At 42.5% G+C, this 25,619-nt stretch overlaps 1 protein-coding gene across 1 annotated transcript in view; it reads right to left on the bottom strand.

Moving 5' to 3' along the window:
* Window positions 1–23,566, bottom strand: part of LOC124975055 (receptor-type tyrosine-protein phosphatase eta-like) — a gene marked incomplete at its 3' end in the record, with an annotated part of 28,267 nt that extends 4,701 nt beyond the window's left edge. Inside the window, 7 exon segments of the mRNA XM_047537937.1 lie at window positions 8,586–8,837; window positions 11,231–11,494; window positions 13,987–14,214; window positions 15,135–15,383; window positions 17,883–18,152; window positions 23,137–23,385; window positions 23,485–23,566. Coding sequence (XP_047393893.1) covers window positions 8,586–8,837; window positions 11,231–11,494; window positions 13,987–14,214; window positions 15,135–15,383; window positions 17,883–18,152; window positions 23,137–23,385; window positions 23,485–23,566 — 1,594 coding nt within the window.
* Between the last annotated feature and the right edge of the window lie 2,053 nt (window positions 23,567–25,619).

Here is a 25,619-nt window from a genome sequence, read left to right as displayed (position 1 = left end):
ATCTGGAACATGCCACTGAGTATCATGAAAATGACAGAAGTCAATCTCTCACCAGGAGGTAGAAGAACTGAGAAATTGTTCCCATAACTAGGCCTAGCAAAAGGCTGGAGAGGACAAGGCCTTTATTTGGGGGCTTTAACATTGTCCAGGTTATCAGGAATGTAAACACAACATTTAACTCTTAATGTCATAGATGTCCCAAAAAAATATAGTTAAGCTATACTTAATGTCATCTGATTTTTGTAAAATATCCCTTTATTGGTATAACCTGTGTTTAGTAGAGATCTCTATACTTCTGTTACTTAGGGCTAGATAATCATACGAGCAAACATAGATTAAATCTACCTGTGTAGCTTAGGAAGGTCTGCAGGCCTTAAACCGACTAAAAACTTCTGACTCTGGCAGTTTCTCTTGATAGTTATCAGGCACATTTGCTGAAGAATCTTTCTTTCATTTGTAGCTTCCAGTCTTTATTCTAGTGGGCTAATACAAGTGTACATCTTAAGTTACATTTAACTATTATTTCTTTTAAATGCCCAAGAATGGCTATATTTTGGTTTTAACTGTTTTGCTGGGTGTCTAAGATCAAGCTGGTCAAATTGACCTGGTTCCTGTCTTGTTAAAGAGTCAGCTGAGTTCCCACAGGGGCCACTTGTAGAGAACTTAAGAGCAGCTTCTTAGCTCCACCAGTGCCATTGGTTAGGTAGGGTCTCCTTGATGAGGTGACTTCCTTTGGAAGCATTAAGGGATGTCTCCCTTTTTCCATGACCCTCCTCTGCAGCCGATGCACTGAGTGATTTTTCATCCTCTAGTCTCAACAATCTCCTTGATCAGGAGGTTGTGCGACCCAGAGTTGCAGCACTCCTTGGAGAAGTCCTCTTATTCCCTGGGTTCAGGCTGACTGAGAGCAAAAGATCCAAATACTGGTCTATCTTGCCTTCTGTATTTAATTCCAATCTCTAAGTTTGATCTTAATCATCCAGCAAGCCAGTCTCACCAGTCATAAAGTAAGAGTACTGGGCTTTAACTTTAATGTCCATAACTTTACAGTTATTTACCCTTTTATCTAACTGGAGTCTGCATTAGTTCTGGAAGTTACCACTATCTGTTAGGGTGATGGCTTATTATCACAAGTTACCTAGGTTGCGTGTTCTTGAAGCACCTACTTCTGCAAAACATTAACAGGTAACAATTTTACAAAATGAAATTAGCAAGAGTAAAAATATATTCAGCTTGTATAATAGCTATCTTGAATTTTGACTGAGAACCACATTATATTCCCTATTTGAGATCATAGTAATTTTACAACAAAAAAAAACAATCTTTTGACTATAACTTTAAATAAGCTGAAGTCTGACTAACAAATAAATAAGCTGGAGTCACTCTAACTTGCAGTAAGGTGGGAGGCAGAGCCTTATCTCAGGTAAGGCGTGGCTCTTTACAGATTTTAAGTGTTCTTATTCTGATGTTGATTTTTGCTTCTTCCTTAAATATCATTAAGTAGTTTACATATACTGTTTCCTGAGTCTATATAAACTTTATAATTAACACAATTTAACATTGTATCTAAAACATGAATCAAAGAAAGGCTGAGAGAGCTTTTAACTTTCCTTTTGTGTGTCAAAGTGGCAAAATATTTTCATGTTTCACAAAATTAACCTTTAAACAAGTCAGGCTCTAATGTTTAGAAATACATCTACATTTGAAATTCTTTATCTCAGTGTAAAAAGTAACAAATTTTACATATACCCTATTGATAACAGGTCCTATAATAGAACATTAAATGATAGAAATTAATCCCCAATAAAATTTACTCTTTATAAGCTTAAAATTACCATTACAGACAAGTTTAACCTGGAGAATAGCAGCTTGATAAATTCCCTGCTTTAAAACTTGTATACCTGAAAAATATGAACACATTTAATATACAACTAGTGACCACTTCACAATTACCTTGACACTTTTTTCTTACCAAATTTAGTTTTTTAAGAAAAATGTAGACTCTGTAACACAGTACAATACTCTAACAGTTGTTTAACCATAATTGTATACACCCCAATTTTTAAGACTAATTGTTCTAAAGAATAAAACTTAATAGACACAAAGTTAAGAGTAAATTAGTGTTTCTAAGAAATCCTTGCCATTTTACCATATAGATTAAACTTTGGTTTATATCAGAACATTAGTATTTCACCTTAGGAAAAACCTTAAATAGCTTTAGCTGTCTCACATACATACAACCAACTTAGTTACACGCAAACTTGTTGAAACTTGCCCTTTACGTACACAGACTTTCTTAGCACTTACTTAGACCCTCATGTATTTCATCACACAAGCACTTTCTTACCCAGAAACATTTCCTTTTTCCTTTTACTAAATATATTTCCATACCCAGAACCTTTTATTTTCTCTTTCCTATTCGTTGACCCCTTTTTGTTCGCATTCTGAAACAACTCTTATGAAATTTCTGAATTTAGATAAATTGCTCTATTTTAATAAGATTAAATAGTTTGTTGTTTATAGTACTCTAATTGAAACACAGTTGAAACTTTTGGGACCCTTTGTATATAGAATTCCACTTGTTAGGACATAACTCTTAGTAACCTTGTTTTTAGTTTAGTGATGACACAAAGCAAGTTTAAACCCTTTTATTTACTAACCTATGAAAACACCAATAATGTTTGAGTATGATACCCCATGGAATTTAAGGAGTTAAGAGTACTTGATGTTATTTAACAATTAGCATTTTAACTTTGAAAATTAATCAGATGTCTCTACAAACACATTTGAATAATCCCATACATGTTAACTCTAATTCACTTATTCTGTAAAAACCAAGAAATCAGACAAGTGTCCTGAACAGTATTTGCTGTCTCTTTCCTGTTGAAGAAAAGTCTTAGAAACAATTGCTATTAGACATTTTATTAACATCAATATTTTATTAGCTTGACCACCTAGAGACTTGCGAGTTATTTTCAAAGACATTTTACTTTCATTAGTTTACCCAATTTGAATTGAACCTTTAAATCACATGAATTAAAAGTATTTGGATCCATTTTTAAATTTTAATTTTAGGAGCGCTCAGTTTTGATACAGACAAAACATGACACCAGACAGCACGACATAAAAATAACACAAAATCAAAGGCCTTGTAACTTTATAGGTGAATCTCCATTGCAATGTAACAGATGTTCAAAAACTCTAGTTGAATAAAAAGTAGAACTAATCAAAAAAATCATGAGCTCAAAAAAAACATAATTAAAAAAAACAAGAGTCCTGGAAATGATACGGCCGTTAATTACTTTAGTAAGGTACCATAAAATTTACTTTTGCTGGAGTTTAGGTAAGGCTCTTTTTTACCTTTTTTTTCCTTGGGTTTGAGACCGGTCTCCTACTGAGCCTTTAGGCTTCCAATTTACATTTCAATGTAAGCCTTGACTGAGATTTGGAAGGACCTAACAGGTTTTAACAGAAACTTTGTGCCTAGGGTATTTTAGTCATCTCATCAGGACAGGTTGAATGTCAAAGAAAATTATGAGACCTTATTTTCCATTACTTTAGAGAATGAAGCTACTTTGCTAAGTTCCTCACTGAGATATGCCATTGGTTATTGAGTTGCCTATGGCTGTCTATCCAGGATTTATTTTCCCCTTTTGTGACAAACAGGTTAAATCTTGCTTCATTGGTAAGCTGAGGACAGGAGCTTGAAGTAAGGCCCCTTCCTGGGGCAGAATATTGTCCTATGGTGGCTATTTCCTGTAGTATTGAACCTGTTGATGACATAATTAAGCTTTATTTTTTTGAGATCTTATAATTCCTATTAGCTAAGAAGTTTAGGAGTTCTGCAATGGCCTTTTGATATTCCTCCTGGGTGGAGACACATAAAGTATGTACTTTACTTACTGGAGAACAATCACAGAATGTTTTATCTCTGAATTTTGTTAAGTCCTTAGCTAAGGTTTGTCCGGAACAGGTGAGGGCCATGTAAATCCTGAGGCAATACTGTCTAGGTTAGTTGAGATACAGTATCTGGTTTTTCAAAGGCAAACAAATTGCTATTCAGAGTCTAGCATAAACAGGAAAAGCCATCTTTTAAATCTAACTTAGTAAACCAAGCAGCAGTTGGAATCCAAGATAAAAGTGAATGGATTAAGAACTACAGGGTGGGGGAAATTACTGCTTCATTATTCTAAGGTCTTGGACTAGACAGTTTGCTTTTTAACTCCTAAAATGGGTGAATTGCATGGGCTATTGCAAGGCATTAAAAGTTTCTATCAGTTTGAATGATCTTTAATAAGTCCTTTTTCTTGCCTCTATGTTCCCTTTTTTTCTTTTTGATGTCTATTAAAAACAGAAGATGCAAGCTGGAGAAGATCATCTGAGGATTGATCAGGGCCATGTGCCAATTTTGAAATTTCCTCTAAATATTTGGGGCTGACTAAATGATAAATTTATACTTTAAAAGTAGGTGGCCCTTTATGGATTCAGGATTCAGAGTGGTGTGCTTTCTTATTGCTTTCCTAAGTCTCCCCATGAAAATAGCAGGACTTTCGTGAAGGCTGCATAATAGTTTTTTGGCATTCTACTCATTATTTGAATCCCAGTTAGGATGGTTTCTGGGAACTGCCTGTTCTCTAGATGGTTAATAGCATAATCTTCCAGGTGAAGTCAAATACCTGGCGTAAGTTTTGAAACATCTCAATATTTATTAGCATCCTCCAAAAGCCTCCTTAAATTTATTTTTGCCTATCTTAAGTTGGGAGGGTTCCCTCAATTTTCCTCCCTTAGTGGGCGATTCCTCAAGGTTTTCTCCTCTCATGGTAGAGATTATTGATGTCAAGCATGGTAACATATGAAAGGCATTTTTCTTGATCATTTGCAATTTAGCAGTATGCAGGCTAGTGGTGAACCTGGCAATACTGTTGAGAGAGAAGCTCCCTTCTGAGTTAGAAGTATTAGGGACGTCTCCCTAAATTTAAGCTTCCTTACGGTCCAGAAAAACCCATCTCTCACCACCTGGCTTTGCCAAAGTTATTTCTGGCCTTCTTCGGCAAAGTGCTAGGGTCCCTGTTTGCCCTGTGCTAGAGACCCTGGGAGGATTCAGACTTAAGGGCATTACTGCTTTCCTCCCTGCCACTATAAATTCCTAATTATGAAAAGCGATGACAAAAGTAAAAAGTGTGCCTTTTACCTATCTTCTTGCCCTGTAAACTAAAGGAATCTCCGGAGGGTGAGGGGACATCTATTGGTTGTTAGGCGTATAACACCCTTTGCTTGGAGGGTCTCACGGGAGGGGTTTTTAAATGCCTCCCTCTTGCAGCTTAAAGAGAACACAGTGAGCACATTTAAGCATGGGAACAGTAATGGGGAGACTCTAGATGTCTAGACTAGTGAAGGCTAACTATGCGAACAAAGAGAACCTGGGCATTTTCATACTAATCATCCCAGGCCTTAATTCTACAGTCTGAATTCCTAATGTCTGACCAGCAAGGGAAGGGGAGCATCCAGGAGGGAGTGGATGTGTGGGAGTGTTGTGCACTGTACAGCCCATACGGAGGCAAGGGTGATTGGCGCTTTCCCTCAGTGCCATTGTCTACTGATCACCCTGGATACCCCTCAGGGCTGTCGGGAGGGGGAGTCTGGAGAAGGAACCTTTGGGGTCCACCCGAGAGTAGCCCGGGCCGAGAACCCCGTAGTTGCTCCAACCCTTCCTCCACCTCCACGCATCCTGGGCAGATCAGGACTAGGGACACTGTGTACTTGCGGCAATTGCGCTCCGGGCCTGGACAGAAAAGTAGGAAATGGCTTTAGCAGAGCCCCAACATGCCTGCAGAGCAGGGGATTGGAAACTTGCCTGGGCCAGGAAACCTCTCACCCGAGTCTTAAGGATGGCGGCTGCACTAACTGCATTTAAGTAGCTGACGGGTGCCCATTTTGCCCTCCAAAAATAGAGACAGAAAGAAAGATGCACCTCAAACAGATGTGGGGTGTGTGGAGAGAGAAGCTTACTTACCTTGGCGTAAATCTCGGTGGGACCTCCAAATCTGATACCGCCGTTTACCGGTGATGAGTTCTGCTTCTTCTAATGTTGAAGATTAAGCACTAGAGAAGCAGCCAAGGCAAGCATATTAAGCAGGTTTATTTAAAGGGAATAATACAGACTTCTCCCGGCAGGGAGAAGGGGGCCATGGCTGACGTTCTAAAGTCCCAAGAAGTGAGCACACCCTGCATCTTTTATAGGTTAAAGTCTCTTTTGTTCTCCAGTTCTTTCCCCCCTTATCTCTCCTTCCTGCCTTCGTGACTAGGCCCGGTTTTGCATTACTGAGAAACCATGGGCAGGGGAGGGCCAAGGTGATTCAGGCAGATAAGGGCCCAGGGGGCATTAATTAGCAGCTCCTTGTTTGCAGCCCTTGATAAAGGCAGGTAAATTTGGTAATCAATGGGCTCCGGAGATCTTTGACATTCCATTCTTCCAGGGGCAGTCTCCAACTTCCAAAGGCAGATGGCTTCATGGCTTCATTTCCTCGAATTGACCCGATTCCCTATTTCTACACTAACTACCTGTCCTTAATTCTGGCTTCACTAGGTGCCCTACAACAGATGAATTGATAAAGGAAATGTGGTATAAATACACAATAAAGAAGCCATAAAGAAGAATGAAATTACGGCATTTGCCAGTAAATGGATAGAACTGAAGGCTATCACGTCAAGTGAAATAAGCCAATCCCAAAAACCAAAGGCCAAATGTTCTCTCTGACATGTGGATACTGACACTCGATAAACGGGGGAGTGATGGGTGGAGGTTCATTGGATTAGACAAAGGGGAATGAAGGGAAGGGATGGGGGATGGGAACAGGAAAGACAAAAGAATGAATTGGACATAACTTTTCTATGTTCATATATGATTACACTACCAGTGGAACTTGTATGTATAATATGTCAAAATATACTCTGTCAAGCCTATCTAAAAAGAATAAAAAAACAAGAATGAGCAAGGAATTCCCAAAAGTTTCTCCAAACAACCTAGGAATAATTCAACGATTTGTTTAAACTACTTTCATAAAATTGTTCCATCAATATCAATTATATCAGAACTAACAAAACCATGTCACAAAGTTCCTTCTGAAATAACAGTGGAGGTGCCCAACCACAGTGGGGTAATGGTTAACTTACAACAAACACGTCTAGAACAACAGTTCTTCAAGCATGGGGGTCTCCAGACTGCTTTCCCTTTTTATGAGTTATTAGGGCCTCAGAGAATTTTTGTTTCTATAGGTTATATTTACCAATATTTACTGTATTATAAATTAAAGTAAGAAATTTTTCTGACTGTAAGAATACATATGAAAATGACATCAGAATTAAAATCCCCTATCAGGAATTAACTAGGTGGGGACTTACATGGGTAGCATGTGGCTAGAGGAGGGGTGAAGGTCACAGGTTTATATTGGGGCTTATATTGAAAGTTAAACTCTCTGAATCCTTGTGATATCCTGAGCTGATTTCCTCAGTCTCACCCTTCCGCCATGACATCTGCCTCACTTCGGGCCCCAAAGAATGGAGTCGGCCATCTATGAACCGGGACCTCTGAAACCATGAGCCCCAAATAAACTTTACTGCCTTAAAATTGTTCTTGTCAGGTCTTTTGGTAACAGCAGGAAAAAAAAAAAAAAAAAAACTAACTAAAACACTGTTAGAGACTCCTGGACCACACTTTGAGAATATTTTTCTAGTCCAGACTCAGAAAACTTTCTCTGCCAGGTTCAGAGCATAAAATTTAGGTTTTAGAAGCCATAAATTCTCTGTCATTACTACTTCTAGCATAAAAAAAGATGTAGAGAGTACACAAACAAATGAGCATAGTTGTGTTCCAATAAAATTGTAGTTACCAAAACACACAAAGGGCCAGGCGCAGTAGTGCATGCCTGTAATCCCAATGGTTCAGGAGGCAGAGGCAGGAGGATTGCAAGTTCAAAGCCAGCCTCAGCAACATAGTGAGGTGCTAAGCACCTCAGTGAGACCCTGTCTTTAAATAAAATACAAAATAGGCCTGGGGATGTGGCTCAGTGGCTGAGTGCCCCTGAGTTCAATCCCCAGTACCAAAACACACACACACACACACACACACACACACACACACACCCATCAGCCATTATTACCTACCAGTACCAACATTTAAACAACAGAATACAAGGCAGTTGTCAAAATTATCCTGTAGAAACACTTACGCTGATAGGAAAATATTTACAACAAACTGTTAAGTGAGAAAAGGCAGATTACAAAATCACACGCATAAAATGACCTCAGTTGTATCATTTGATAGATTACATATGGGTTTTTTGTTTGTTTGTCTGCTTTTTAAATCATGGATATGCAGGCTGGGGAGATGGCTCAAGGCCCTGGGTTCGATCCCCAGCACCACAAAAATAAAAAATAAAAAAATCACGGATATGCAAAAGTGTCATGAAAACTTAAGATTTTTCTTAATAAAAAGAAAAGTAATATGTGGAAAACATGACATCTATAAATCATACACATTTCCTTTAAGAAACATGACTGACAGAAAGCACGGCTCACTTGCTTACCAGTTCTACCATCAACTGTCTGGGGTGTCCCTTCAGTCCCATTTGGTCCTTGAGGAAATATTTCAAAATGATAACTGGTTCCAGGGCGTAAGTCACCAATGGTGATACTTTGGTTGGTGGTTGTGTCATTCCCAATTTCTCCAGCTCCTTTAGTAAGAATCCTAAAGGACTCTGAGTCATTGCTGCTCCAGGCTAAGCCGATTTCCCTGGTGCTGACACTTGTCACTCGAAAGTCAGAAACTGGACCAGGGGCTGTGGGAAGAGAGAGAATGATCAGATTAAGAATCTGCACCCAGAAAACGGGGGTGAGCAACTCTCACAAAATAACTTGCACTGAGCTTAAAAGCATACCCTGATGCCCCATCTCCTCTTGGCTCCCCTTTGGCCCATCAGCTACAACACGAGCTCCACAGAAACCCAGGTTTCTGGCCATGGAGCGAGCACTTGGCCACACGGGTGCAGGCGCTGTGTGCTTAACTTGCACAAAGCCATTCCCAGGAAACCAGAGGATGCTGGAGCCCCCAGGAACATGGGCTCCAGCTCTGGGGGACTCCTGGCCACTGCTGCCTGCTTGATGATGAACGTGCTCCCAAGCCTCTCAGGACCTCTGTTTACAGAGCCTGCTGCTGACCCACAGAATACATCCCCCGCACCCTCACCTTCTCCTTTGAAACACATCCCAGATTTTTAGCTGTGTGCATGACTACAGGGACTAAACACTACAGTTCCCAGCCTCCCTTGCAGCCAAATGGAGCTAAGTTTCAGACAATTCAATGTGAGAAGTACTGTGTGACTTCTAGTAGCAAGTAAAACCCTCAGGGGTGAAGTTCTATGTTCTGCTGGGGATCCTTGCTATAGCTGGAATGTAGATGTGATGGCTGGCGCTCAGGTTGCCTGACTCTAGAACCAGCTCTGGGGTGGTGACTACAGCCTCCTGATCCCAGGATCACAGCTCCTGGAGTCAGCTGCTGCCACAGAGGCTTCCTGGATCCTAGCTCTGCTCTCCATTTTAAGGGGGGACTCTCCAGGAGGCTCAGTTCTGCAGCCTTAACCTGGAAATCAGTTCTGGGGGCTACTATGGTCTGAATTGTGACCCCCAGTAAGTCCTAACCCCAGTACCTCAGAAGGTGCCCCTCCTGCACCTCTGTACTGTATTTGCAGACAGACTCTGTTGAGAGGTTGTTAAGTTAAAGAAGTCATGAGGGTGGGCCTCTCTCAGGAAGACTGGTGTCCTCATAAGAAGACAAGATGAGCACACAGACACACAGTCTGAAGGACTGTGAAGACACAGGAAGAAGACAGTCAAGAGGAGAGGCTGCGGAAGAAACCAGACTTGTCGTTACCTTGATCTGCGATTTCTTGCCTCCTGAAGTATGAGAAAACTAACTTCTGTTGTACTCATTATGGCAGCCCTAGCAAACCAACAGAGGAGCCCTTCCAGTGATTCTGGAAACCCTCAATCCCCGGCATAAATTCCTCTTGGCTTAAAATAGCTCCTGGCTTCTGTTTCCTGCAACTAAGCCCTGGCTAGCACTTCCATGCTCCTGCCTCCCAGCACTAGTTTCTTTTCCACTAGAGAGAAATAAATACCTGTCTTACTTATAAGCAATTGCGACCTGGGGGTGGGGAGCAGGTCAGTTGTGATTCCCAGTTCAACTTCATCCTAACTCAGAGAGAGATTAAACAGTAAAAAAAAAGTAAAAGGTGAAGAAATAAAAGCAAATTTCGTTTTCCCCAAAGAGTAAATCACACGACAATCCCACGGTGTGCTTCCTGGGGGGCACAGACACTTGAGTAAAGCCTCCAAAAGGATGAGCCCTGAATCCAGAGCCAGGCACTCCGGGCTTCAAGTCCCTGTCTGCCACCTGCTAGCTCAACGGTCACAGGCAAAGCATTCACCTGTGCTGGACTGTCATTTCCTCGTCTCTGAAACAGGGAGCCTCACACCCACCATGAAGGCCACTGCCACACACGTAAAGCTCCCGGCAGCGTGAAACGCGTTGCTGGTGTCCATGCCATCACACAGCTGTCTACCAGTCCACCACCACCACCTCACTGTAAATCAATGGACCTTCCCTGGAACAAAAGAGTCTTTATTTTCTGCCTATCACATTATCTTTAAGATAAGACCAAACAAAGGCTGAGACCTAGCTGTACCAGAACTTTCTTACAACATCATCTTCCAGCGGGACAGGCACATCCAGGTCCTTTTTGTCTCCATACAGCCACGTGCCCTAGGTCTCTACCATGCTAGATTAGTCACGACCAGCACAGGTTGGAATGGAGACAGACTAGCGGTTTAATCTGCCCTCTGTCATGCAGCAGGCATGACACCTGCCTACATCACCTCTCAGTCTTGGCCTCTTCATCCGTAAAATAAGGCTAACGACAACCACATCAAGGGTTGTTGTGAGCATTCAATGAGACAGCGCAAGGAAAGAACGTCACAAGAAGCTCAGCGTGTGTTAGGGTCAACCTGTGATCACATGATCATCACACGACCCAAAGAGGGAAAGAGTCCCTGTGGGTCCACAGGCTGCTCTGGGCACTCCTTTGGGGCAGGAACAGAGCTTCTTTATCTTGCTTCTAGTCCTGGCACATAGTAGGATCCCAGAAAGATCAGTTAGAGCAATGGGTGAACTCACGGGTATACACTTGGAGAAAGCCTGGCGTGCCCTCAGCATCTCCCAGGAAAGGTCACACTGTGATGTTGTACAAGGTACTTGAGCTGAGTCCTGAGACGACAGCATGAGTCTCACTGACGGTGAGATTGAGGGAACTGGCCTCCCCGGTCACTTGTATCTTGTAGGTGTAGGCAGAGGATGACCCATTATAGCTGATTTTCCAGGTCAGGGTCATGCTTGTGGCACTGATGTTCATAGCTTGGATGTCAAAAACCTGACTAGAATCTGTTAAGACATAAAAGAAGTGGAAATTAACCAGAATGTCAAGCCAGAGCGGGGAGAGAGCCATCATGGGGCCTGTCATGGAGCCTACACACCAGAAGGAGGCGCTCCTCCTCCATGCCACTTAACCACGACTGGAAACACGTGAGTCGGGCCAAAGTCAGGCACCACTGGGGAGAGAAGACTCCACCTGGTCCTGCACAGGTGCCCTTCATTCTTTTTGTGAATCGACCTTCAGAGAAATGACAGGCTCCTAATCAAACAATAAGTTGGATTCTTCTGATGTCCCACCCTAGCTGCCCAGGTAACTCACAAAAGTCCTCAAGCACATATCCATCCAGGAATGAACACAGTACGTGAACAACTAAAGACCACAGACTTGGGCTGGGGGCACATCTGGGCTCCCAGGCTGGCTGGGCTTTCATAGCTTTGAGCTCAATTTGCTCACCTGTAAAATGGAGATAACAATCCTAACCTCAAGCAAAGAGAATAAAAGAAGCCAGGCATGGTGGCCGATGCCTGTCATCCCAGCTACCTGGAGGCTGAAGGCCAGTCTAAGCAACTTGGCAAGGCCTTGTGTCAAAATAAAAAAGGGCTAGGGATGCAGTTCAGTGGTAAAGCACCCCTGAGCTCAATCCTCAGTAGCGGGAATAAAATAAAAAAGACACGAAAGCCCACTAGTCATTGCCATGTGCCCACCTCCACCCCCCAGTCCATCCTCTGTCCTCCTGCCTGCTGTGTGCCCTGGAAGGTGGGGCCCTATAGGTGGCACCACTGGGGGCCCCACCGCATGGACTGTGAGCAGGTTCCACAGTGAATGACACGTCAGGCTGCTGAGGCAGGATGGAGGAGAGTCGTCGCTGTCCTTCATCCATCCTTCTGCTCTGGGGCCCATGTCCTGGCACCTCTGTGCCCTCCACTGGCTCAGCCCCTGAGCTCCAGAAAAACCATCTCCTCCTCTTGCCTTCGAGTGATCTCCCTGCCATGGGCTTGTTTAGGGCACCTTAAAACGCTCTGGTTTCTTCAACCCTGTCCATCCTACCTAAATAGTCACTTGGAGAATGCCAGGCATGTGTGGGCAGGTGTGGCAAGGGACTGAATTCCCACATCCCCCAGAGCAGGTTGAAACCCTGACTGCTGAGGTGATGGAATAGGAGGCAGGGCTTTGGGGGTGATCAGGTCATGAGGGTGGGGCCTTGTGAACGGCATTATCAAAGAGGCTCTGTCTCACCCTTTCTGCACAGGGCCCTCCAGAAACCAACCATGCTAGCGCCCCAATCTCAAACTTCCAGGTCATTAATCTCCCCTCCACCACCCTCAGCCCTCTACCTTCCTACCTGGGGTCTGTCACTTGCTCTTTCACTCAAGGACATTCCCTCACTGAAGTGTCCTGCTCTCCCTTCTCTCCACACATCTAAGTCCTATCCTCCCTCCAAACCGACCTCAGGTCCTCCCAGCAGAAGAGGCCGCCCCTTGGGACTGGATGTTAAAATCACGCTCCCACCTCCAGTGGCCCCAGCCCTTCCTGGGCAGTTCCAGGCATCGGTGGCCACGTGTTACCTGTGCAGTAAGCACCCAACATCCTTGGTGGGAGGAACCACTTGTCACCCACATGGAAGCCGGGGGACAGTGGTTCCTTATCCCCACACAGCCACCCAGCAAGTAGGTATGACACTCTCCCCTTCCAGGGAACTTTGAATCCTGGGGGTGTCACTGGATCTCATGTGGCCCAGCCCTCCCAGAGCTTCCTGGGTGCCAGTATGATTCCTGTCCTTGCTCCTCCAGCCTCGACCCTCCGTTCCTCAGTTCTGTGGACCTGTTCACGCATTCTGCCACCAGGACCCCCAGAGAACTGTGATATTGCAGCATTTGTCCCTGAGTTTGCCTGGCCCGACCATGTTCTCCTCCATGAATGTCTGTCTCAACTCCCTCTCTGCACGGAAAGCTCCCTGAGGGTAGGAACTGTGCCTTTCTTTACTCCCTCATCAGCACTGACCCCAAAAGCCACTGAGCACTGGTCAATTTATAGAGCGGAAGTGCTGACAAATCACAGCGAGGCAGCAGTAATGAGCTCGTTAACAAGCCTTTCCACAGAAAGATCAACATGAATTCCAAGGACAAGCCAAAAAGGGAAACTCATTTCCTCATCTCAGGGTGGGGAAAATTAGGCAACGATTATCTATTTATAAGAAAAAAAACATGACAGCAGCTTGTCTCCTGGACTAACAAGCAGAGACAGGAAAGATGTGTGAGGCAGGGCCACAGCAGTTGCCCGGGGTGCTCTCCTGAGCCTCATGAAAGACACGCTACAGCCACAGATGAAAGGAGACACCCCACAGATCTGTGCTGCCCAAAATCCCCAAAATCCCTCCCAAAAAACTCCCTCTGACCACAGAACGAGTTGCTAAGCCACCGATAACTCAGATCCAGAATCACAGGAGATGAAACTCTGCTAGGAAACGCTGGCTGAAGTCACTGCACAAGATCCAACATACTTGTCCTGAACTCGATGGCCTGGGGCTGGCCTTCTGTGCCATCTGCCGCTTGAGAATAAACAGTGGCCCTGTACTGAGCGCTGGGCTTCAACCCTACGAGCAGGACGTCAGTGCCTTGGGACTCCTGGCTGGAGGCGGGGTCTGCAGGTACCAGGCGGTATGTACTCGAGGCGCTGCCGCTGGGCCAGGGTGTGCTCACCGCTGGGCTTCCCTCCATGCTGCTGGCACCTGTTTTAACGGCAGAAGGCAAAGACATTGACCACAAGAGAAACGCATCCCCCAACTTCTTTCATGTGTCCCCAACCCCAAAAGATGACACATCCGACAGTGCCCACATTTGGTACTCCATAAATATCTGTTCCCTTTCTCCCCCAGAGGGAGACACGGTCTCCTGAAAAGGCCCTGATATTTTCCTTTGCACTGTTATTCCAGTAACATCCCAGATATTCTGTGTGTCTCTCTCAACTTTGCTATTTTGGACCATTCTCCCTTCTTCTGGACATTTTTCTTCTCCCGTCCCAACAAGATTTTCCAGAGATGGTCCGTGATTCAGATTTTGGTAAACAAAGCCTACTCAGGGAATGCCTCCCCTGGACCCCAGTGGGTAGGGGGAGTGCAGGGTGTGAAGCAGGAATGGCTGGTGGCCACTTCTCCTTGAGCGTGTGGAAGGAGCCCCTCTAAGAAGGAAGCTGCCAAACAAAGGAGGCAGGAAGAAGGGATGAGAAATGTCCCAGCTCTTCCTTCAAGGTCTTGCTGCCTGAGGTGGGGAAACATGTGCACCATAAGTCACCTTCAGATTGTGATTTCTGCCCACCACTGCAGTCAAGGAGCCTGACACCTACTTTGTAGTTTTGGCTCTACTTGGGTTAATCTACCCATTATTAGTTCAAGTGAAAAATAAAAAGCTCAGAGGTCCACCTACTTTCCTGGATGCCAGACTCCAGAAGTTTGAAAACCCATTGCATTCTGAACCCCAATTCACCTGTAAAAGAAGAACACGCTTTCCTTCTTCATAAAGGAGCTGGATCAAACTAACGTGTGGTGGGAGAGCCCTCTATAAACCCTGAAGCCCTAGGCAAATATAAAAATAATGTTTTTTAAAAATATTACGGAAAGACAAAACCAGGAGGTCCACTTTCACAACTCACCCCTGCCACCTTCCATAACCAGGGTGTCTCTTTGAATCTCCTCTGATTCTGGAAGATACAGGATAATGTGCTGAAACCCTGGCTTCAGGCCTGAAATATTGACTGCCGAGTCATTGGTCATCTCTGTAGGACTTCGGATGCTTTCCAGGAGCATCCGGTAAGACTCAGTGCCATTGTCCGTGCTCCAGGTAAGAGCAACCTGCGTCACACCCATGAAGGTCACACGAAGCCCAGACACTGGACGAGGTTCTATTTTAAAAACACACAATGCACATTACTGGAACGAGATATCTGTGGTCATCTTTCATTAAGTCACTGACGTTTCAATGTGACCCACTAAAAACACTTTCTTTATATCAGAGTCCAGCACATATCCATCATTCCACAGCAAGGGTAAAAGGGCATTACACAGAAAGCAGAAGGAATAAACCTTAAAACCAAAATTGTCCAGGATCTGTACAATTCCTCAACACTGACCCCACAGGGGATATGAAACTCTTCTTTAAAATGTCCCTTTAAACAGCAGCATTTAATTACATTTGTTTTAGACACTCACAATAAAACATCAAATAAAATGATTGCTTCCTAAGTCTAATGGTCTCAATTCAAGATAAAGCACGTAGCATCATTGTACAGTACCAAGACACTTCAATTAAGGAGCAAATCCTGTATTCTAACCCCGAGGGGATTTTCCAAAAGGCTTTTTATCTACACTGTGCCCTGGCCATTCCTTCCACTACCTTACCTGGCTGACAGTGACATAAATCAAACCATTGCATCTAACATGACATCCACTCACTTCACTTTTGAAAACAAAAACATGAAGACCCAGAGAGTCAGGGTGACTTGCTCAAAAACACACACTATTGGTGGCCGTGGGGAAACTAGAACCCATAAACACAGAGGCAGTACTGCAGACAAAGGAAAACACCCTGCCCAGGATCTGCAGGCGGCTGAACATAAAGACAGTGGCCTAGACAATTCTAAGGCTTTGCTAGCTCTGAAGCAAGGTGATCTGCTCTCTGATTTCTTTCCTCACCTTAAATATCTCTGATGCAAAGATTTCTAAGATTTCTAAATCAGGTCACTCAGGTGTGTGTCTGTGTGGGTGTGTTTGTGTGGTGTGCTGGGGGTGGAACCTGGGCCCCCCCCCTCATGCTAGATAAGAGCTCTACCACTGAGCTATTTTTTACTATTAATAAAAAATAATTACTATTTTACTATTAATATTAAGAAAATTTTTACTATTAATATTAAGAAATGCAATACTAAGAAACCACCCAGCTTAACGACTCTGAGTGCCTGTTATGTGCATCATGGTGCCACAGTGGACCGGAGTCAGGGTCCCTGGGCTCCAATTCCATCACTTGATGTTCAGAACTCTGGAATGCTCGAAGAAACTTAACTTCTCTGCATTGCAGTTTTTTCAGATGAAGCCTTTTGGGCTACTATGAGGACAAAATAATGACTTAAGGACAGCTCTGCACATAGTACATGCTGGATACACAGCAGCTGATGAGATCTGCACTGACACAGTCCTGTCCACATCAGGGGACCATGACACTTGGCTCCCCAGCCAGGTGCTTCCTGCTACTTTCCACCTCTCCTTTTCCATAGTTCTACATTCTTTTCTCTTATTAATCTCTTCTATCAACTCTCTGCTCTCTCCTTCTTCCCTCTCTCTTTTACATCATACAGAAAATCTGTGTTGTAGTTTTGTTTTGTTTTGTTTTGTTTTTTTCCTATTGTGTTCTGAGAAGCTCCAGGAGATTTTTATGAAGGTAACTGAGACGCTCATCCCTATGGCTCCTTTCTCCAGTTTCGTTTTGTTTTAACATACTGGGTTTCTGGGCAAGATTTAGTTTAATGAAATAGTTTCCTAGTTTTAAAACAACAACAACAACAAAAAACACTGACAGTCATTGGTTTGATATTTGCCTGTTCTGTGTCCAGAAAGGATGCTATGCTAGATCTAGCTGACTTAAGCTACGGGCCCCAAGGGCCAGGCTTCCAAGGCCCTCACCAGCCAAGGAGATCACACACACTACCACCAGCATCCAGAAAACCAACAAAGGGTCTCTTTTTCCTTCTTAGCTTTTAAAAAGGAAAAAAAAAACTACTCAGCTCATTTGTTAGATACTTTTTTTTTTAAATTTTTTAGTTACTTTCAGCTTAAAAAAAAAAAAAACTAAATTTTCAGCTGTAACAGGATGCTTAGGGTATTGATACCCAAGCTACAGCATAATCTAAGCTGCCTAATCTTAACTAAAGTCTAAAGGCTCTTATGTCATTTGAAACACAAACATTTTCTACAATGCATACCAAACTCTGCCACTCAAAAGAAACTCCTGGGACTATAAACACAGCATCAATTTCCTGAGGTGACTAAAAATAATTAATTACTAATAATTACTGATGTCATCAAAACATACTTCTAAAGAGGCCTCCACTCCTAAGACAAAAAAGTAGGTATGAACCAATAATAACAAAAAAAAAAAAAGAAAGAAAAGAAAAGAAAAGAAAAAAAAACAAAACAGATGGAAATCGTTAAAACTTCAAAAAACACACAGAAGCTTAATACTCAAGGATCTGGTCAGATGAACTCTGGGACCTGACACAACCCAGACCCTGTTCTCCACTAGCAAATGCACACCAGTCTTGTCCCAGCCAGCAACCTGAATGGACAGGGTTCTAGGAGACAAGATAGTAAGAACGTCTGTCATCATCCCTGGGAGCTGGACATCTCACCTGTTGTGACATTTATGACCATGGGACTTCCCCACGTCTCACTGGCTATTCCTGGAGTGACGGAGAATACATATGAAGTCGCCGGACTCAAGCCTGTGATGTTGCACACCGTCTCATTCTGTCCAGTCACCCTCCACTCCGTTTCCCTCTCATTCTTTACTCTGTACGTGTACTCAGAAGCAGCCAGGTCATCATTTTTCCAAGTCAGGACGACGTTGGTTGGACTGATGGAAACAGCATCAATGTCAAACACAGGACTGGGTGCTGTTTACATGTTGTTTTCAAGGAAAAAGAAAAAAAATGACATTAAAAACACAAATGTGAGCGCCAGGTCTGCTGTGAGTGTCTACTATACAGAAGTGAATCTTACAACAATAGTTTCATTTCTCTTCATTTACCTCTTAGACTTTCCTGCAACAAAATTTAAACACACACAGGCACTTCTACGAGCTTGTCAGTCAAACAGAAGGCTTTAGAACGAGGCAAAACTCACAGAGGTTGGCCTTGTTATCTATGACTTGAACACAGGGCTAAGTCTGTCTAGCAGTGGATACAAAAGGAGACCTAAGAGGCAAAATGAGTCTCTCCCAATTCTTGGGAAATTCTACACAGAGAGAGGTATTACAGGATGCAGAAGCATGTGGTAACTATTTTGCCAAACCCTGATGTCAGAAGGAAGCTCTGACCTAAGAGCAGCTCCTGGAATCCCAAACTTCACTTAAAGACCTGTTCCACCTCTTAGCTGAATGACTTGGAATCTGTCCCTTGAAATGTTCTCTGGGGTTCCCCTGTTGACAGGTCCAAGACACCATCAAATGCAAAGGATTACTACCAGCCACCATGATATGACAAACAAGCCACTAGATTTGGACATCTAAAACTCTGGGCTAAGATTCCATCCTGCTAGTCACTAGTCTTGTAATATTGATCAAAATCATCCCATCTACTGAAAATCAGTTTCATCATCTATGAAACTCCAGGTACACAGAATCATAAACCAAGGGAAGCCATCTTGGTTATTGACAGTAGAACTCCTAAATGGATGCATCTTAATTAAATTCAAGAGTAAGGAGTGACAACCAGACACTGAATAAAACATAGATGATGTGGCTCTTATTCTCAAGGACTTTGGGACTGACCCCAAATGAGCAGAGACTTTCCAGGCGGCACCATCTTGGCACAGGCATGAAGAGGGTACCTCACCTGGCTCACAGGAGGTGTAAACATTTACTCAATCAGTGAATAGGGGCAGGAGAGGTCATCAGAGAAGGGAAAATCAAACAAGCAGGAAACAATTCAAAAAGACTTCATGCCACGAAGTTCCCCCTTTCTAAAGCGACACGAGCCAGTGTCGGTTTTTGGCAGATGATCACTGGGTGCTGCCATTTACATGCAGAGGATGATGGTGAGGAGGATCAGGAGAAATCAAGAAGAGCTGCCAGAGCCGAGGGAGCAAGAACAGGTTCCTCTCTGGGGGCTGGCCATTTTCAAGGAGAATTAAATTTTATTGACTGGTTCAGGGAGTCTGGGAAGACTTGGGGAACAGATTCATAAGTTTTAATAGTTCAGAAAAGAAAGCACATTTGTTTTTTGGGGTTTTTTTTGTCAAAACTTTTTTCTACATTTACTGAAGTGATCGTGTGCTATTATCCTTCATCCTGTGGATGGGATGTATCGCATTAACTGACTTGCATATACTACTGAACCATCCTTGCCTCCCTGGAATGAATCCCACTTGATCACAGTTGAATGGTCTTTTAAATGTACTCTTGAATTCAGCTTGCCAGTGTCTGGTTAAGGGTTTCTGCACCTGGGTTCTCTGGGGATCCTGGCTTGCAGGCTTCTTGTGGCTGTTGTTGTCCTGTCTGATTTTTGTATCAGGTTAATGCTGTCTTTGTAAAATTAGATTGAACATATTCTCTCTTGTTTTTGAAAAATAAAATGTGAGATAAATTGATATCAGTTCTTTTTTAAAAAGTTCATAGAATTCCACAGTGAAGTCATCATCAGGTCCTGGGCCTTTCTTTTAATGAGATGTTTTATTACTGATTCAATCTCCTTATTCACTGTTAAAGATTTTCTCTCTTCATACTTTAATCTTGACTGGTTTATGTGTTGGAATTTACTCATATTTTCTAGTTTATCCAACCTGTTGGCACATGATTCCTCGAGATGTCTCAGTATGTTTTGCATTTCTGTAGTGTCATTTGTATTGTCTCCTTCTTCATTTCTGATATTATTTATTAAGTCCTCCCTCTTTTTTTCTTACTCTAGCTAGAAGTTTGTCAATTTTGTCTTTTCAAAAAACAAACTCTTCCTTTTGTTGCTCTTTTGAATTATTTTTCTAGTCTCTACTTCATTTTTTTTTTCTTTGCTCTGATCTTTATTATTTCCTTTCTTCTACTAATTCTGGGTTCAGTGTTTTCTTATTTTTCTAGTTCCTTAAGTGCAATACTGGGTTGAGATCTTTTTTCTTTTTTGATACAGTCACCTATTGCATACACTTCCCTCTTAGAACTGTTCTTGCCATATCCCATAGGTTTGGGCATGTAGTGTTTCCGTTTTCACTTTCCTCAATAATTTTTAATTTCCCTTTTAATACTTTTATTGAACCACTGGTTGTGCAAAAGAATAATGTTTTGTCTCCATACACTTCTAAAGTTTCCAAAGTTCTTGTTACTAATAAGTGGTTAGAGAAGTTACCTGGTGGTAACTTTGATATTCTTATATTGTTAAGACTTGTTTTGTGACCTAACATATGATCTACCCCAGATAATATCCCATGTGCAACTGAGAAGAATGTATATTCTGCAGCTATTGAAGGGAATGTTCTATATATGTCTGTTAAGGTCCACTTGGTCTCAAATACAATTCAGGTCTATTTTTAAACTTTGGCACTTTTAATATATCATTCTAATATCCTCTGGCCTGTAAAGTTTATGGTGAGAAATCTGCTCCTGGTCATACTGTAACTACATAATATGTTATTTGCTTCTTTTACAGATTTCATCAAAATCTGTAAAAGATTTTTGATTTTTGATGGATTAATTATAATGAGTAGGGGTAGTCTTATTTGGATTCAATATGATTGGAAATTGTTGTACTTCCTACACCTTGATATTTATATCTTTCTCCAGATTTGGAAAGTTTTCAGCTATTATTTACTTAAATAAGCTTTCAACCTTTTTTATATTTTTCTTCTCTCTCTTGAATGCCAATGACTTTAACTTTTGCTCTTTGGGTGCTACCCCATAAATCCTATAAGCTTTCTTCATTACTTTTTTTTCCCTCTCTCTCTCCCCTCTGTATATTTTCAAATAATTTGTCTTCAAGTTCCTAGGTTCTTTCTTCAGCTTCATCAGCTCTGCTGCTGGTGGTCTCAGTAGCACTGGTCCTTTCAGTCACTGTACTTTTCAGCTCCAGGATTTCTGTTTGACTTTGGTTTTACTACTTCAACCTCTCTGTTATATTTTCCATTTCTGGTCACTTCTTCCTTTACTCATTTCTTTGAATTCTTTCTCTGTACTTTCCTAAAGTTCGCTGAGCTTCCCTAGAGGAGTTATTTTGAATTCCTCAGAATTCAAACATGTACCTCTAGCTCAGTGTGTCCAGTTGCTGGCACTGGTTATTTTATCTCTGGTGATATCATGGCTCTCTGATTATTCTCAGTCCTTGGGGCTAGACACCAATGTCTGTGCATTTCAAGGACAGGGATCATTCCCATCTTTGTAGACTGTCTGGAAGGACCACCTGCTATGTTCCCAATGCCCAGAACCACTGTGGCCACTATAGCACCTGGGAGTGCCCTAAGACTGAGACAAATTTTAAAAACACCACTGATGAACATTATCTCCTTAGGAACTCCTAAAAATTTTCCCATATTACCCTGGGAACAATTCAGTAGTTTGTTTAAACTGTTTCATAGAATAACTTTATCAATACCAGCCTTATAGAACTAACAAAACTACTGCATCACAATGCTATCTATGAAAAAGTATAAAAATAAAAATCTACCTATTCGACATTATCAGGTAAGTAGTTACATAACTTATAAAACCTGCAGACCAGCAGTTCTTATACTTTTTGGACTAAGGACTTATTTACCTTGTTTAAAATTAATGACCTCAGAGAATTTTTGCTCATATGGGTTATATTTACTGATACTGTATTACAAATAAATAGGAAATTTTTTTAACATAGAAATACACAAGCATACGTTCTATTGGCCGTCAGAATGACAAAGTCTTCCCAAGCCTTACAGCATCTGGGAAATACCACTGTACACCCAAGAGCAAATGAAGCCAGGAAAGTCAAACAACATGTTAGTATTATAATACTTCATAGAGCCCTTGAAAAAAATAGAGGACCCCTAGAGATCCTAGAACCATTATTTTAAGAACCAGTGATCTATCCCAGAGGTCAGGAAACTTTTTCTACAAGTGCCAGAGAACAAATACTTCAGGCTTTACATACCATAAATTCCCTGTTGTGCCTCCTCAATTCTAGCAGGAAAGCAGATTTAGTCAGCACAGAAAAAATGAGCAAGGCTGTGTTCCCGTAAAACACAGCTACAAAAGCACATGGTGGACCAGTTTTGGACCATTGCCCATTATTATCTACCACTGTGATTCAGACAAGGGAATGGCAGGCAGATGTTAGTATGCTGTAGCCGGGCGCGGTAGTGCGCACCTGTAATCTCAGTGGCTAGGAGGCTGAGGTGGGAGGATCAAGAGTTCAGACCCAGCCTCAGCAAAAGGGAGGCACTAAGCAACTCAGTGAGACCCCGTCTCTAAGTAAAACACAAAATAGGGCTGGGGATGTGGCTCAGCGGTCAAGTACCCCTGAGTTCAATCCCTGGTATTAAAAAAAAAAAAAAAAGCTGTAAAAATCTTTATATTGAAGACGTATATTCATGATAAACTGACTAGTAGAAAAAAGATTACAAAACTACAAAACTATATATATAAGATAAATTCAAGGCTTACAAAAGAAAAAATATATATACATACGTCTTAAAATTATAAAATAACATAACATAATTTATCAGTGATTGTTTCTGGTTTGATGGTTTACATACGATATCTTTTGCTGTTATGAATTTTATATTATGAATATGCACTACTGTCATGAAGAAATATTTCAGGGTCTTCTAGAAATTAAAAAAAAATACTTAGAAAACACGATATTTATATATCTTACACATTTCCTTTAAGAAACATCACTGTTTGACAGAAAGCACAGCCCACTTGCTTACCAGTTCTACTACCAACTGTCTGGGGTGTCCCTTCAGTCCCATTTGGTCCTTGAGGAAATATTTCAAAATGATAACTGGTTCCAGGGCGTAAGTCACCAATGGTGATACTTTGGTTGGTTGTGTGATTTCCAAATTCTCCAGCTCCTTTAGTAAGAATCCTAAAGGACTCTGAGTCATTGCTGCTCCAGGCTAAGCCGATTTCCCTGGTGCTGACACTTGTCACTCGAAAGTCAGAAACTGGACCAGGGGCTGTGGGAAGAGAGAGAATGATCAGATTAAGAATCTGCACCCAGAAAATGGGAGTGAGCAACTCTCACAAAATAACTTGCACTGAGGTTAAAAGCATACCCGGACGCCCCATCTCCCGTTGGCTCCCCTTTGGCCCATCAGCTACAACACGAGCTCCATAGAAACCCGGGTTTCTGGCCATGGAGCGAGCACTTGGCCACATGGGTGCAGGCGCTGTGTGCTTAACTTGCACAAAGCCATTCCCAGGAAACCAGAGGAGGCTAGAGCCCCCAGGAACACGGGCTCCAGCTCTGGGGGACTCCTGGCCACTGCTGCCTGCTTGATGATGAATGTGCTCCCAAGCCTCTCAGGCCTCTGTTTACAGAGCCTGCTGCTGACCCACAGAATATATCCCCCGCGCCCTCACCTTCTCCTTTGAAACACATCCCCAGATTTTTAGCTGTGTGCATGACTACAGGGACTAAACACTACAGTTCCCAGCCTCCCTTGCAGCCAAATGGAGCTAAGCTCCAGACAATTCAATGTGAGAAGTACTGTGTGACTTCTAGTAGCAAGTAAAACCCTCAGGGGTGAAGTTCTATGTTCTGCTGGGGATCCTTGCTATAGCTGGAATGTAGATGTGATGGCTGGCGCTCAGGTTGCCTGACTCTAGAACCAGCTCTGGGGTGGTGACTACAGCCTCCTGATCCCAGGATCACAGCTCCTGGAGTCAGCTGCTGCCACAGAGGCTTCCTGGATCCTAGCTCTGCTCTCCATTTTAAGGGGGGACTCTCCAGGAGGCTCAGTTCTGCAGCCTTAACCTGGAAATCAGTTCTGGGGGCTACTATGGTCTGAATTGTGACCCCCAGTAAGTTCTAACCCCAGCACTTCAGAAGGTGCCCCTCCTGCACCTCGGTACTGTATTTGCAGACAGACTCTGTTGAGAGGTTGTTAAGTTAAAGAAGTCATGAGGGTGGGCCTCTCCTGGGAAGACTGGTGTCCTCATAAGAAGACAAGATGAGCACACAGACACACAGTCTGAAGGACCATCACAGGAAGGCACAGGGAGAAGATAATCACCTGCAAGCTGAGAAGCTACAGAAGAAAGCAGCCTTGATCTTCTACTTCTTGTAAATCAAGAAGGGTAAGAAAACTTATCTTGAAGGATAAGAAAACTAACTTTGGTTGTACTCATTACGGCAGCCCTAGCAAACCAACAGAGGAGCCCTTCCAGTGATTCTGGAAACCCTCAATCCCCTCTTGGCTTAAAATAGCTCATTGCTTCTGCGTCCTGCAATTGAGTCCTGGCTAATGCTCTACTGTCCGTTGTGGAGTTAAGAGTCTACACATGGTGTCTTCTCTTGCACTAGCAGCTCAGGGCTGCACAAGGGACCTACCAGCTTATTTACCAAAATGATTAACAGGAGAAATGCCAAGCTCAGAACTCTCCCCACTGTTTGCACACGCTCTGCATAATCACTGTTATTAATTGAGATTTGCTTTATTAGAAGGTTTCAGCAAGATCAGCCCCCTTTATACAGCACTCTGAGAACAACCTCATTATCTTATCTCTATGGCTCACAGACTTTGGGATCTTTCCTAAGGAAAAAGAAAATTTTAGGGGCAAACAAAAGTTACCAATTTTTGGTTTTTTCCCCAAAGATATCCTGTTTTAAAGTACTATTATATTTCTTATAGAAATGTTTTATGACCAAAAAATTAGTAAGGTCATGATCCCAGAATGAATAGTACTTTCAACAAAACATATTTATCTTCATTAAAAATTTGTTACTGGGGCTGGGGAGATACCTCAGTTGGTAGAGTGCTTGCCTTGCAAGTACAAGGTCCTGAGTTCAATCCCCAGCACCACAAAAAAAAAAAAAAAAAATTTGTTATTGTCAGGCATGGTGGCACACACCTGCAATCCCAGTATTCAGGAAGCTGAGGCAGGAGGATCACAAGTTCAAGGCCAGCCTCAGAAATTTAGCAAGGCCCTAGGCAATTCAGCAAGACCCTATCTCAAAATAAAAAATAAAATGGGCTTGGGGATGTGACTCAGTGGTTAAGTACCCTTAGGTTCAATCCCCAATGTCAAAAGAAAAAAGAAAAAAAAAAAAAAAACACCTTACCATTATATTCTAATTTTTCTCATTTTACTATGACCAAAGAATGATCAACAATTGGTCAGCAACTGAAGCTCAGCCTTCCACATGATACTGGCTTTTTGTTTGGTTTCCTTAGGTGCTGGGGATAAA

Source organism: Sciurus carolinensis, unplaced genomic scaffold, assembly GCF_902686445.1.
Source record: "Sciurus carolinensis unplaced genomic scaffold, mSciCar1.2, whole genome shotgun sequence".
Taxonomy (NCBI): domain Eukaryota; kingdom Metazoa; phylum Chordata; class Mammalia; order Rodentia; family Sciuridae; genus Sciurus; species Sciurus carolinensis.
Note: the sequence above shows the minus strand (reverse complement) of the source record. Positions and strands in the feature narration are given on the sequence as shown.